Below are 15,480 nucleotides of genomic sequence, written 5' to 3' on the forward strand. Positions count from 1 at the left end.
ATCTTCTTAAAAATACAACTCTACATACCTATGCTCATTTATTATTTCATCCAATGTACAATGTATAATTTCACAGCTGGTTGTTATTCAGTTTTACAGTCATTTGAAATTGTCATCTGTATTTTCTGTTCACTGAATATGAGGCAGAGGTTTGTTGCTGGATCGTGTCTCTGAGTACGTTTTACAAAATGTCCTTCTTGTATAAATATAAAATGTAATAGGCTTTATTAGATCTATTTTGCATTGTATTTGTTATTACAAGATGCTGTTTGCTAGTATGATGTAAACAAACACCCCTGTCTGTTCAACATCTCCCTTTTTGTCAAAGTGCACACATGAAAGAAAACAGTTTTAATATTGATATTAATTACAGTCCTTCAAACGGATCCTTGGAGAACAGCCCGGCTTCTCAAGAGCCTCCCAGGCCCTGGACAGATAGACAGACAGACAGACAGACAGACAGACAGACAGACAGACAGACAGACAGACAGACAGACAGACAGGCAATGGAGAAAATAATGGTGAATATACTCTCCATGTTGAAGGAAATAACATGCTAGAATGGGACGGTTTGTAGTTTGTACTCACATTTGGTAGCGTGGGCTTGTGGGTCTCTCTTTGTTGATAGTAGGCAGAAATAATGCAGTTCCTTCTGCAACACACAAGTAACATGGTGTAATGTCACAATACAGGGAACACGACGCACACACACACACACACACATTAACATGTTTTGTGTCTCTTACTTGCTCTGTATGCCTCCACCTGGTGGTAATCCGGGGATGTCGGTGGATGCGAGGACTGTGAGGACAGACAGCAGGTCAGGTTCCTGCCCTCTGACGCACAGCTCATCATAAATCTCTGTCAGATATTAGGAAAAAAAACATGTAAGAAAAAAAACATGTAAGCACATTTGGAAGTTCTACTTCAAGTTTTAAAATATTCTTAAAGTCTTAAAACAGGGCTTGGCATTATTCTGTGTTTTTAATATTGTCAACAATCAAATCAACCGTGAAAAGTCCAAAACCAACAATCCCTTTGAACGTGTTTTAATAATTTCAGCCCTAAGCCTGTTGGTGCTTGCTGGAGACATACTTCTTTAAAAATGGACCACACACAAATATAGTTTCATTTTTTAAAAGTAATTGCCAAAACAGCTGGGCCCTGTAGATTTGAACAAACATTACTCAAACAGTGCATTTTCTGCTGCAAATGAATTCACCTTTAGTGTTCCAGCGAGCATTTGCCACATTTGACAGTATTCTGTATGTGGGATTGACTCAAAATAAACTACAGTACCCATGTTCATGGTCATGAAGGAACATGTCACCCAGTGCAACAGTGGGGCTCACTGATATGCTTTTGGGTAACAATGGAGATCTATGGCAGAGAGAAATATTCTATACCAGAAACGTATAGTCTTATACTTTAAATGGTTAAACCAGAGTATTGGTAAAAGAGGGGTATTGACTGTTTTCCCATTAACTGTCAGTGTGATGACGGATACGTCTCTGGGGTCACGGTGCTATATTTCTGGGGTGTAGCCAGCGGAGATCCAGGCCAAGACTCCCTTTACCATGCGCTGCTCAATGTCGACAGTCCGATTAGCAACTTGAGATGCCAGACTGGAGTTTGAGTTGAGTGACGACGTGTCGCGACCAGATGGCAGGTAGCCAGTTTACAAGCTAATTTAAACCAATAAAAAGCGGAATCATCGTCAGACGATAGCTGTTGGGTTCCTAGATTGCATTTCGGCCAACGTGTCCCACCTCTTTCGCCCTCCATGCGGACCGTTTACCTGCATCCAACCAAAGTCCGGTTCTGTCGAGACTACTCGTGACAATACAAACGGAAACAAGAACTCTTCAGATTCTTTATGTGAATGCATAATTCAGCATATGAATGCAGAATGTGTTCATATAGATTACTTTTGTATTAGAATACATTGAACCACTGCAGGTACAGAAGAGGTCCATCTCAATGTGCTTGAACTGCAAATCACAAATCTCAAGAAAACAGAGAAGTATCAACATCAAACCGTGCGTTGACAAAAATAAGTGCCTCACATGACATTACACTGCCTGTAGTGTCCCTTGTATATCAATATTGCTCACACACCTGCTACTTTGGACTCCAGCAGGTCCTCCAGTTCGGCCTCCTGGTGTAATGCCTCTGCTGACAGCTGGGGGGCTCCAGGGAAGCACAGCAGGATGATGCTGATGTTGTCCAAGCTGCCCTGTGGAGCACAGCGATATCAGCAGAGGTGAGTAATGACGGCTGACCTTACAAATGTCAACATCTGATACATTGCTACATCTTGGGGGGCGAACGGTCTTAGAGATGGATCATTTTCACTTCAAAGTCACCTCACAGGCGCATTGGAGCAGAAGAAAATGTAAATGGAGCGTGGAAGAAGCGGTGACATTTTGAGGTCACTGTGCGCACCGGAGCTGAAGCCCTGTTACACAACAGAGTGACATGATGGACGTGACACCCAAACAGAGTGCAGCATGGATGTTAGCGTGTGCACATGTCGTCCGTGCTTATCCTGATGTGTTTATATAAGAAAGTACAACATAAACAATGAACCGAATTTATTTTATTAATATCCTTGAGGTTCTGGTGATACCTGGTTTCAAATAAAGGATGAGTTTATAGAGGGAATTTGTTTCACTTAGGTAGAAGATATGCATCAAATAAATCATGGGCACAAGGTAACACTGAAAAGCTTAAGCGGTCTTGACAACAAGCTAATTCCCTTTTCTACAGATGAGTTACTGTATAGTGAAACATGTCCTTCACTGAACACCCTGAAATCTAGCAGTTATATTATCAGTGGAGATGGCTGTTGCCAGATAATTATTCTCCCTCACTGGTCTGAATATATTCTTTATTTTTAAGGACGGTATGACGAGCAATTGTATTTTCTTGAACATTAACCTTCAAATCTCCTGCACTCTCAGAGCGAGACAAAGAGCTGAAATGAGTCCTCATAGGAACCCAGAATAATCCCGTCTAACCGGTTCTGACCCCCATGCAATCTATTTTAAGGTGGTATCGCACACTGTTGTACACATTTAACCACAACCATAGTCTAAATGGGACTGATCCAAAGCTCACAGAGGTCAGAGGTCAGAGCTGCTTTTTGTTAATCTGGTTCACTTCCATACAGGCATGAACACGTTTAAAGTGGCTTTAATCAATATTTTCACAGTGGATCACATGACATAGTGACAACCCCACAGAGTTAACCTCACCTGTACAGAGCATTTTAGTGTCTTTCAGCTAATAGTTTTGTTTTTCAGCACGCAACTTTATTTTTTTAGATCTTTCTCACCGCTCTCATTTGTATATTTTTCAGACGAACGACAGAGCAAAACAGAGCTAAAAGAAAAAATAATTTTGTTGAATGAGTAAATAAGCAACTGCTATTTCAGTGTTGCATGGCAGAGTTCACCAATTTAAACTTAAATCAGAAGATGTTCTCAGTTTCATCGCAGTAGACCGCGTATACAAAACACCTAAATGTCACCATATTACATAGATTCTTACCAAGTAGACTTTAACCCTTTTATCTTTGGAACGACCTCGGCAGCTTTCAGATCGAGCCAAACCGACTCAACACAGTCACAGTTTACGGGATTATGTTAATTACGTGAAATCCACTGCCCATTAAAAAACGATACAACATAGTTTTATACTGATGTTGTGTTTTTGTGTAGAACATGTAGAAATGCGTTGAAAAGATCAAGATGACATGTTCACTGGTTCTGACCTTATAGAGACAGAGGTCAATGACTTGGGTGCAGACATCCCTCAGGTCAGTGCAGACACTCAGCCGGTTGTGGATGAAGGCGCACAGGTCCTCGTTGCTGATGATGTCCCACACCCCGTCACAGGCGAGCACCAGGAACTCATCTGCTGGTGAGCGCTCCACCACGCACACCTCTGGCTCTGGTGACACCATCTGCTGGGTAGGCGGCCGGTTCTCCACTCCCTTGTAGCTGAAGTCCCCCAGAGCACGGGACACTGCCAGGGAGCCGTTGATCCGTTGGACGGACACGGAGCCGCCTGCGCTCTCAATGCGCTCTTTCTCCAGAGGACTGTAAGGTTTGTGGTCTTCAGTGGAGAAGCAAACCTGGCCAGACCGGCACAGCACGGCCCTCGAGTCTCCGCAGTTGGCGAAGTAGATGTAATACGGCGAGATGAGGGCGGCCACCACGGTGGTACCACCCCTCTCCCAGCCTTCTCGACGTGCCGCGGAGTGCAGGTGCTTGTCTGTTTGCAGGAAGCCCTCCATGATGGCTCCTTTGACCCTGTCAGGGTCATCCTCTGCTCCCATCCCACCTGTTTGCACAAACAGATATAATGTTGGAATACTTTGTGTTTTCTGGATCCGGCATACCATAAAAACACATCATTACTGGCTAGATTTTTTGCAGAATGTAATGAGGAATGACACATAGGTGAGCGTCATTGCAATTATAAAAGACAACAACACTCCACACCACTGATCAAATCTTTTGTTTTCATTCATGCACATCTTTCACCTGTGGTTAGGATCTGACCCAGAAGGTGCTGGGAGCAGTACTGTGCCACCGTGCTGCCTGCGTGACCATCGAACACGGCGAAGAAGCTCCAGTCGGCCAGCTCTCCACCCAGCTGTGGCACACAGTTGTGGAAGTCCTCCATGTTGGCCCTCCAGCCCTGCATGCTTCCCAGGGCGTAGGTAAGGCCCCAGCGGGCGCAGCCCTCCTCGGTTAGCTTGTCCAGGACTGGCCGGTCCAGGTAGGGGCTAGGAATGACCTCCTCCCTCTCACCGTCCCCTGGCTGCTCTCCCTCAGCTGCTCCTCCACGGCCCCCTTTGAAGAAAGAGCTGACCCTCTTCTCTGTCTCTTTCACCAGCTGCCGCATAAACGCCGGCATCTCCACGCTGCCCTTCCTGGCTGTCCTCATGGCTTTTCTGCCCAGCCGATGCGGGTGGAATCTTCTTTTATCCCTTCCTCGGTGTTTGTGGCTGGGAGGAATGGCGGAGCTGGGCCTGATGCTGGGCCTGTGCAGTGTCTGCGTAGCCCTGCCGCTCCAGGGCTCAGAGCATGGCCGCCTGAGCTGATAGATGCTCTCAGTGCTGGCTGCTCACCCCCCTCTCTCTGCTCATCTCCTTCCTCTCCTCTCTCCTCTCTGGAGACCTCACTGATCAGTGCTCTCTCCTCCACTCATCCTTCCTCTCTTACTTGTTCTCTCCTCTGCGCTGCTGTGATTTCGCCCTCTTTCTCACTTCTTCATAGCTCTTTCCTCTTTCACCAGCTCTCCCCTTTGTTATTTTTTCCTGCTTCCTCTGTGATTGGCTGGCTATTTATGTGCACCAATCCCCGCTTAGCTTGCATCGCCACTGTCTTGTTATGAGCTCACCCTCTCTCACCGTCCTCCTATCTGGAGCTCTGTCCCTCCCACATGTTTGGTAATCTGAACGTGTGATCGGTTGGGATTATGGGCTACCATCACAGTGGATTACAGGACTGTCGGCCCTTTAGCACACAGTGTGTTACTGACGGTGGAAGGAAGAGACACAGGGAACAGAAGGTTTATTTTCACAGGTTTATGCACAGAGATGAGCCCTTCAAGCTGATACACTTGTATATATTGTGACAGTGCATGTTAAATGCCAGATTGGACTCAGGGTTGGAGTGTTTTTGTATATATTATTATTATTATATAGTTATATTCTCACTTTAATACTTTTATGACAGATCTTTTTTATTCTGGAACTTGATGTGGCAATAAAGCTAAATTTGCTACAGGCCAGATGTGTTTCTCAATCATGGGTGTAAAGTGATAAGTAGTTTTGTTGAAACATTTTCTAAAATAAAAGCAAATAAAATAATATAGTTAGCCACAAATCAATATCTTTATAGAGACAAACAAATTTAAAATTGAGTGGAGCTAAAGGGGGAAAGTATGCTGCATGTTTGCTGTTTATTTAATTTTGAAGATATCAAAAACGTGACTTTGGTTTTGCGTGATTATGTCACCGCAACATGACTTACAGACGTTTTTTTGGCACCATTCACCAAATAACTGCTTAACTCTGTGGACTCAGCCAGGATGAGATCACTGCTCTCTGTAATTCTCCCCGTACTTTCATTTTGGGGCTGACACTCTGCCAGTGGTGCTGATGGGACCAGGCAGGAGAGGATGGAGAAACTTACTTCATTATGACTCTTTCATTTTTTTCTCCATACTATATGTTTCTTTAGGACACACCATACCGTGACTGTTTTATGACTTTTTCAATATACTACACTATGACTTATTTAGACATGCAATACTATATCTTTTTTAAAGACTTTTTTTAATTACTATACTTTGACATATTATAGTACTTTTGAAAAGTACTATACACCTGCAATTTAATTACTTTTTTCTAAAATGATCGTTTTTTATGACTTTTTGGACATAATATACTATGAAAATGTCATATTTGTTTTATATGGAAGCCCATTCCTGCAGCAAAAAAAAATAAAAAATCCACCCAAAAAAAAATAAAAAAATAAAATATCCACCCAAAAAATAAATAATATATATATCCACCTAGAAAAAAAAAAAAAAGATTATGTTTTTTTTTTGTAGCCAGAAAAAAAAAAGATTATGATGTTTGTTTTTTTTTGCTAGCAAAAGAGATTAGAAGTGCGCATGCGCTTCAGTGACGATCTCCTCACAGGTCCCTTCATCCCCTCGCCAGTCTTTCCATGAAAACGACATGCAATTCTACATATTAATACTTATGATATATAACATCTAACATTTACAAAAGTCACCAGTAATAGTTACCTTGTGTAGAATTGCATGTCGTATTTTTTCCGGCAAAAAAAACCAACAAAAACTTTTTGTTGTTTTTCCTTTTTTCCGGAACAAACACGACATGCAAAAAAAAATAAAAAAACAGAATCTTTTTTTTTTTTTTCTGGTTGGATATATATATATATATTTTTTTTTTTTTTGGGTGGATTTTATTTTATTTTATTTTTTTCTGGTGGATTTTTTATTTTATTTTGCTGGCAGTAATGGGCTTCCATAGTTTCATACTGTTCTTTTATTATGATTTTTTAAATAAAACTATGCTATGATTTTTCCATGACGTTTTCAACATAATTTCGACAAACTATATAATCACTTTTGTATAACTTTTTTTTTTACTATACTATGACTTTAAATGCCATATTATTCTATGGCCATTTTATCTCTTTTTACTACATACTATACTATTGCCTTATGCGTTTATTTAACAAACAATATTTTGACTTTTATTTTCCTTCTTTTTAACCATACTATATATATATATTTATATACCGTATAAATATGTATACAAAATATTATACTCATTATTTTGAGTAGAATAATTCGACCACCACCGTACACACAAACACAGTTCTGAAATCAAAATTCCGCCCCTGCTAAGGGACTCGCATGCTGATGTCTCAGGTTCCCAATTTCAGTGTGTGTGTGTGTGTGTGCGTGTGTGTGTGAGAGAGAGAGAGAGAGAGAGAGAGAGAGAGAGAGAGAGAGAGAGAGAGAGAGAGAGAGAGAGAGAGAGAATCCAAACAGGGGTATCCAATACAGGATAAAATTAGGCAGCCAGCCCTTATATTGCTGACGGAGCTGGGGTGGCCAAAAAAAGCCTGGAGAGCGAGCCAACAGTGGAAGCACAAGGAAGGGAGGAAGGATCGTCGCTGAAATGGCCACCAAACGTAAGAAAATAAATGGTGACAGCTTAAAGTAAAGGGAATTAGAGCAGACAGGGAGCTGGTCAGAGTCCAGCTGTCAGACGGAGGGGGAAAGGGAATTTATGTCTTCCCCTCTGCTGGGCAGGTGTGAATACAGACCGGATGACCAGTCAAATACTGAGACATGTCTTTCATTCGGTGGACAGATGGGACTCGACTAAATGAGACCCTACTGCTGATTGAATGTTGTTTGTTTGTTTCATTCTTAAAGGTCCACATTTCCCCGTACGAATAGAAGATTTAGAAGTTAAGGCTATTTCTTATATTAAATTACATTTTTTATTTTTTACAACAGGATCAGAGTGAGGTTATGTCATGCTTGCAAAATGACGGCATAAGTATAAGTGTCTCTGTTTCTGCCTCACCAGCTTCCTGTCCAAATTTACCAATAAAAAAGAAAATCTGAAATTAGTTCACCGATATATTTAGAAACCTGGTTATGAAAATGGGTTGCTGGTTTAATGTGTGTGTGTGTGTGTGTGTGTGTGTGTGTGTGTGTGTGTGTGTATGCATGAGTCAGTTACTTGTAAATTGTCTTTTGAGATACAAAGTGTAAGATTTCCAAATGTGTTTGTTTTAATCAGAAAGTTACTTTGAGATTAACACTGGCGTCAGCAGGCTAAATGAATGTTTTGGTGTTTGAAGATCTAATGTCATACTGTTACTCATAGTATAATTATCGCATCTTATTATTTATATGTATTATCACACTATCATGCAGATGCATCTTTTTCTTGAAATATTGTCTCTTTCTTGTAGAAATTAAGGATAGAAATGAACAAAAATATGTTACTTTTTAGGATGTCCTTGATTTAAATACGAGGCCTGAATTTCCCACAAATGACCTGTATGCTAACATTGTAAAGATGAAAAGAAAATTGTACTGAATAGAACTTCTAGATATATGACTAAGTAGAAAAGGCTACAATACAATGCAACATACATCCAAATAGACAACATATGTTGTATCCATGTATAGCTAGCTGGATATATTTATTGACTCAGTTACTATTCTTAAAAAAGTCAACATCTATGTTTTTAAATAATGTGTCCATTCTGCCTTTCATTTAACTAAAATTCTCTGGCACAGAGGGAGAGATGTGTGTCACGTTTCTGTCAACACCAGCAGATCTTCATTGTAATAAACATAGGAAGACAGAAGAGGATCTGGGCCGTTTGCATCACATACACTCACCGCTTTTTCAAATTGGTGTCACTTTTCAAAGAACTTTTTGTAAAACTGATATGAAGTTATCTGAAACAAAGTCTGAGCCTCTTTAAAACCCACAACGAAAGGAACATATTATCTACCATGCAAATACAGCGCCATTAAAAAACATGACGGTGCCTGATGGTGCTTTCCTTACTCTCAGGCATCTTTACAGCCAAAGCAATTTAACTTCTCTGCACCCTTCTGTCATCTGTGATACCACAATGACGAGTTATCAACTGGTTGTAGTGATTATGGCTCGACGGTCCAAAAAAAAAGCAAGGAAAGAAAACACTGCTTCATTGGCAGGTATCGCAAAATAAAACCTTAAGATGAACACACAAGTTGTCCCCAAACTAAAAACAAATGTTTCTGATTGATTTCTATATTTACAAAAAATAAAGTACCTTATCTAACTGATCAAGGCCTTAGTGAGTGTGGAGTAGATGATCTACAGACTTCATATTTCTGTCTGTGATAATCATTCATTCATTGTAATTCGTCTCATTTACTGTTCCTAACGTGTGTGTGTGTGTGTGTGTGTGTGTGTGTGTGTGTCTTCTTGTGCAGTTGTGGATCTGGTGTATTGGCGCAAAATGAGAAAGACCGGTTTGGTGTTCACGGGGCTGGTGATCAGTCTGGCCAGTCTGTTCCAGCTCAGCGCCATCACCGTGCTCTCCCACATCTGTCTGGGTGTCATGTCCGTCACCTTCATCCTCCGTCTTTTCTATAAACTGCTGGAGCTGCTGCGCTGCAACCCCGGGGTGCATCCCTTCCAGTGAGTCTGTCGTCGTCGATTCAGACTTCATTTGTGTGTTTTTTCCAACTTCAAGCCCACACCGAACGCTGCTGCGCTGCTCTTTATGAGTTGATAATCAATCGTGTTGCACTTGTGGATAAACGTACAGGGCCTCGTTTTGTATCACTTCAGAATTTGTGTTCTTCAGGGCCCGTATATATGCGTCTCTCTCTCCAGGTCATATCTGGATCATGACAGCTCTCTGACAGATAAGGAGACGGTGATGCTGGTGGAGGAGGTGGTGCTGCTGATCGCATTTGCCTTCACAGAGATCAAACGGCTGATTTTCATCGAGAGCATGATCGACTCATTTAAGGTCCGAGTATGACACGTATGCAGCTTCACAGAGCTGCATAGTGGGCTTGTTGACTCTCAGTGGGATCTATAGTACAATAGATTACTTTGTTGATTCAGTAATATTGTATTAACTTAACAATCTAATATTTCATCTGTGTTCTCTCAGTTTATTGTGCTCCTGTATCTGCTGTCCTATGTCGGAGTCCTAACCAGCGGACTGACTCTGGTGATAACTGGTGAGTTCTTTATTCAAAAATGGCTCGTGAGTGTTTTCTAATCTGCCAACTCTCTGATAAAGGTCTATAGGCAAACAAAAACGACTCAGTAAAAGTAGAGGAAAGATCATGGACAGAGTTTAAAGAGACCAACTTTGACAAGAGAGAGAACAAGTCTCCTGTTTCAAAGTCAAAACGAGTGTCCAACCGTTCACCCTGACCTCATCCCCACAGAGACATGTTGCACTCCACACATTTCAATGGAAATAAACCGGCACCGTAGTACTGAAATCATTTCTCCTTTGTCTTTGTCTTTACAGCTGTGATCCTTGTTTTCTCCGTTCCTCTGTTTTACAAAAAGCAGCAGGTGAGCATTTGTTTTTTTTTAATCTTACAATCACAATCCTACATTGAACTCATCTACTCAAGCAGGAAAAATGATAGACTAGTAATATAATATTATTATAAAGACTTTGAAAATGACTTGAGAAATAGAAGTTGGATACAGAAATGCTTTGAATGCACTGACCCGTCTGTCGTTTTGGTAACAGATGCGGATAAGGAGGATGGTTAGAGCCGTCAAAGCGTTAGTAAAGAGAATCAAAACCATGTAAGTAACTCTGCTCTTTAACTACTGTTCTTTTACGTGCTCATGCTAACACAACATGAACATCTTTTTTTTGTGATGCTCCTGTTTTGCTGCAGGTGCCATGGTCTGTATAATTCAATGAAACCCGCTCCTGCCCATGCCCATGCGCCCGCAGCTGCACCAACACCTGCATCCGCATCTGCACCGAAACAGAAAGCCAAGTCAAAGTAACTTGTTGGTCGCGTGTCGAAAAGCACCCAGGATTTGGAATTTGGAAAATGTTGGAATGGTACGTCCTCTGTTGGGCCGCTTTGAGGGGCAGCTCATTTCCGTTTCTCCACCATTTGTTTGTTTATGGGAGCAAGATTTAATTGATCCCGACAGCTGAAACAAAGCTACCATTCACTCACGGAGAAGGAGTGGAAATGTACGAGGAGAAGAATCGTATTTACCGAGACGCTTTCTGTGGGATGCAACCAGTTCACACAGTCATCTACTCCAAGCAGGGACAGAATAGCACTGGTTTTTTTCCCTTTGATAACATGTCTATTTTTACATAACAGTGAGCACCATGTTCCTGTTAAGCTGAAGAATTATTCATAACGAGGCAGTGAAGCATAAATTGCTGCTCTCATTATGTAGCATCATAAATTGTTAGCTGGCTAGAATAAATCTGACATGAACATCACCTGCCATTAATTAACATGAATGGTTTAGCACTTGCTACATTGAAGTATTAGCAAAAGCTTTTTAAGAAGCAACACCTTACAACTTTTATGAGAAACAATGAGTGCATTGTCCTCTGCTCTCCATGCTCATTGTGTTTTATCAGGTCCAAACAGTGACTTCCCTCTGCTCTTGGTTAATGATTAAAGTTAAGTGCAGCAAATCTTAACAAGCGAGAGCAACTTTAACTGCTGATTCCAGCTGATATTGGACTGATTTATGGCACAAAATAGCAAATATTCTTTTTTATACGTTTATTTTTGCTCTCATATTTGAACTGCTGGTTAAAACTTGGGCAACGGAAACACGCTGTGAACACAATCGTGGTTCTTTAGGTGCTGAATGCGCCATTATGTTCACCAGCCAGTCGCTAACTTTGACTTTAACTTTGGTGCCGAGCAGGTCGTGTTCGGTGGGTTTTTAAAAATGAAGACAGCTGCATGCATGCGGTGGAAAATATTAAACTAAAACAGTCAAGTTATGCTAAAATACTCGAGCTGAACTACTGAGTCGGGGGATAATTCTCTGTGGCTTCGTCACTATGAGCAACCCCTCTTACATACAAGTACTCATGGAATCCATTGTTAATGTAAAAAAATAGCGATAATAGCTGCTTTAAGCTTACCAGAAAGTTTTTGTCTTTGATTTCTCAAGTTACTCTTACAAACACCCCTGCAGCAAAGGAACAAATGCCCTTCACCTTATTTCAGCTGCGTTATTGTGTGAACTAGCTGCAATGTAAGCGGCCTTCAGAGGACATTTGAGTGGATAAAACTACAATCTCCAGACCATAAACCATTTGTAAAATATGTTTCGTCATCATAAGACAAAAAGACAGTTACTTAATGGAAATGTCATCATCCTGAAGGTAAAATCATCAATCCTACAGCATCAAGAAGATTGCATTTGACTCAAGAACTTTCTCTATATCTTTTGTCAGTCCGTAATATAACAGTTCAACGCTTCCAGCGAGTACCTCATGTCTTCATGTCAATACAACTGGTCGCTGGCACAACTCCATGCCAACATTTTCCAAATCAACCAAGAATATGGTCGTTGTGTTTCTAAAAAAGAACTGAGACATCGCCATAAAATTACACAAAACACCTCATGAAGCAAAATCTAATTTTCTCTGATGTGCAACGTGATTGTTTTTTTTTTTTTTTTTTTGTCAAAAGTTGTAAAACCTTAAAGGAAACGGAGCTCTCTCATTGTTAAAGTTTTAGTATTTAAATAGGTTACATGAGTTAATTGGACAAAGCTTTTGCCGTTAATGTAACTCCAGACGCTTCAGTTGTTACCTGTCATGGAGCGTTGCACTTGTCAACTTGCTGTGTGTTACACGGACAGTCAAACTTATATAACCATATTTGATGAATTGCCATTCAATATGACAATATCATTAAAAATTCCCCAGTGCTTTAACTGACATTAAGTTGAGTTGATAATGACAAAAGCTTGTATTTTTGGGTGACCTATTCCTTTCTCCTTTTCTGACAACTGTACGGTTTCATCTGCCAAACCTGAGCCAGTTTACATTGAGCAGTTATTTCAATGCTGTTAGCGTGTCGGGTTAATGTTGGCGACCATGTGGTGCTCTCTAGTGGTCGGTGTTTCACATCTTGAAATGCAGCTGCACTCATACTAACATGTCTTAATGAACTGAAGTGATTTCACACTATAAGCCCAGGTTGAAGCATCCTTCAAAGACGGCTTTGGTCATTTCAGTATGTAATACAAAAAAAAGGGTCAGTACACCTCAGTTATTAAAAGAAAAACACATCTTATCATTTGGGTTTAATTTGACCACATATGAACCGTTTTCGTAAGAACTATTTCTTTGGTAGAAAGTAGTCCTGAAGGTCCAGATTATCTTCTTGCTTCTATTAAAAGTAAGTGAGACGGACAATGCATTTGGGTAATTTGGGTAAACCAGCCCTTTAAAGATGCACCCATGCAAAAGATTACCAGGGTAAAAGTTGACATCACTAAACAGAAATATTTTTTTAATCATTTTTACTGCCTATTTTGGGCTGTTGATGTGGAATTGGCATCTTTATGATCTTGTTTTTAGGTGTATGTCACTTAATATAACAGTAAAATGTGCACCAAAATAAAAAGTGTGATCATGATTAGAAAGATGTTTAAAGGGAGGCATGACAGGGCTTAGCCTACATTGCGCTTTGCTTTTTATCTGTTATGGTAGTCACTCTTATCTTTTCTTTTAGATTGACTTATTTCTATATTTGTTATTTTTTATTGTCATTTCCTATTGTTATGTTGCTCCCAAATAAAAGGTTATTTACTAAAAATGAAGAAGAATTTTCATGGTAAATCTGTTACTTGTGTTAACTTTATTAATAATAATGTCAAAGTCCTTTTTCAACAGCAGACGTTTGAGGTTTAGTAGGAGAAGCACAGGTGTCCCTTACATTAAAGATGTTCTGTTCAAATGTACCAGTAAGACATGACAGTGTGACAATGAACCAACATGCACTACCAGGGCCCTGAAACTAAAGCAGCGGAATGGAGTCCAGCCATCATTATTATATTATTTAGTATTATTTATACCTGTGCTATTACTGTGACAAGTCAAATGTCCTCTTGAAAAGGGTCCATTGCTAAAACAGAACAGGCAAACCAACCACTCATCAGTGTGGATTGATTTTTAGATTTACAAAAGAAAAACCTTCCTTTTCCTCGTCTTAATGAACGTGTATCCATCTGTGACTTAATATCTCCACCTCTCTAAAAATCTAGCCACACTACATTATACTTTCAATCCAATGACGTTCTCATGGACGGAGAGACGCAAAGGGTCAAATGTACCTCATATATAAACACACTCGGTGATGGCAATACACTCACCACCAGGCGTTGCACTGACATGTCTGTCCACTAGGTGCTGCTCTTGAAAGTGTCAGCTGCGCCCCTTCACGAGGAGACGATGGAGCAACCCACTGATCACTGACTGATCTAAGGGAATAGATGCATCCTGGCACGTTATCCATGTTAAACCCCATCAACACATTGCCCTCAAATATAAACACTGCATCATCTACACCAAATGTTCCCTGGTGATAAAAACTGTTTTTCTCTCTGTTGTGAAAATGTCAGTGGATTCAATGTGACTGTGACCTTGAGATGAATTTACCTCAGAAACCCTCCACACGTCAATTCAAACTCTCTCAAGTCTTCAAGGACTTCTTCTCTTGTTTCTGCACGGAGTGACTCAGAGCTTCCGTCTCACAGCGCGTTTGCTTTCAGGAGGCTATTGAACGCCTTCATCGAGCTCGTCTGAGTGAGAACAGACGACGATTTATAATCCACTGTTGTCACAGCATCATGTCACTGGTGCAAATGTTACGCATTTTAATTCAAATGCATTTCAATTCATAAATCAAAGATATGTAACAACTACAGCACACTATATAGAGGACCCCCCCCCCCCCCCCCTACATGTCAATATGGCACTTCAGACAATTAGTTCTTAAGAAAGAAGTCTGACAATTGTTACAGGAGTATGAAGTACATAAAACAAAATGCTCCGACTACTTCACACAGTGTATACAGTAACATCTCAGATGTTTCCCTGATTAGTAGGAGATTATGACTAGATAATTACACTATCATAGGGGCTATATTTACATAAATCTATTATTTCTGCGGCCCCCCTTCCCAAAAAAAAAAGCATTGTGTCCCAACACTACAACAGCAAATCACAGAACTGGGACAGAAATCCCTTCATTAATCCCTTCATGGTCTGTGTTGCAGTTAGTACATTTGGTCTCAGTGGACCTAAGCAGTGGCTTGGTCTAGTGGTGTGCCTGAGAATAGAGTCTGATTTATACTTTGTGGTC

At 40.6% G+C, this 15,480-nt stretch overlaps 2 protein-coding genes across 2 annotated transcripts; one reads left to right on the forward strand and one right to left on the reverse strand.

Moving 5' to 3' along the window:
- Nucleotides 1-409: 409 nt before the first annotated feature.
- Nucleotides 410-4,956, reverse strand: ppm1nb (protein phosphatase, Mg2+/Mn2+ dependent, 1Nb (putative); the record flags this gene model as incomplete). Its single annotated transcript, XM_079171600.1, has 6 exons — nt 410-427; nt 589-652; nt 747-861; nt 2,119-2,236; nt 3,776-4,347; nt 4,551-4,956. 6 exons carry the CDS (start codon nt 4,954-4,956, stop codon nt 410-412), a joined length of 1,293 nt encoding a protein of 430 aa, XP_079027726.1.
- A 2,734-nt stretch (nt 4,957-7,690) lies between these two features.
- rtn2b (reticulon 2b) lies at nt 7,691-13,920 on the forward strand. Its single transcript, XM_079171617.1, has 7 exons — nt 7,691-7,748; nt 9,565-9,772; nt 9,971-10,109; nt 10,257-10,326; nt 10,626-10,672; nt 10,857-10,915; nt 11,011-13,920. The coding sequence occupies exons 1-7, from the start codon at nt 7,736-7,738 to the stop codon at nt 11,123-11,125; spliced, it is 651 nt and encodes a 216-aa protein (XP_079027743.1). The 5' UTR covers nt 7,691-7,735; the 3' UTR covers nt 11,126-13,920.
- Nucleotides 13,921-15,480: the final 1,560 nt, after the last annotated feature.

Source organism: Pholis gunnellus, assembly GCF_910591455.1.
Source record: "Pholis gunnellus genome assembly, chromosome: 13".
NCBI classification, from domain to species: domain Eukaryota; kingdom Metazoa; phylum Chordata; class Actinopteri; order Perciformes; family Pholidae; genus Pholis; species Pholis gunnellus.

Bases quoted from the DNA above. Each gene is read 5' to 3' on its own strand.
- rtn2b (XM_079171617.1), top strand. The intron at 9,773-9,970 runs GTGAGTCTGTCG...CTCTCTCTCCAG, and splicing joins CCCGGGGTGCATCCCTTCCA to GTCATATCTGGATCATGACA. The intron at 10,327-10,625 runs GTGAGTTCTTTA...TTGTCTTTACAG, and splicing joins ACTGACTCTGGTGATAACTG to CTGTGATCCTTGTTTTCTCC.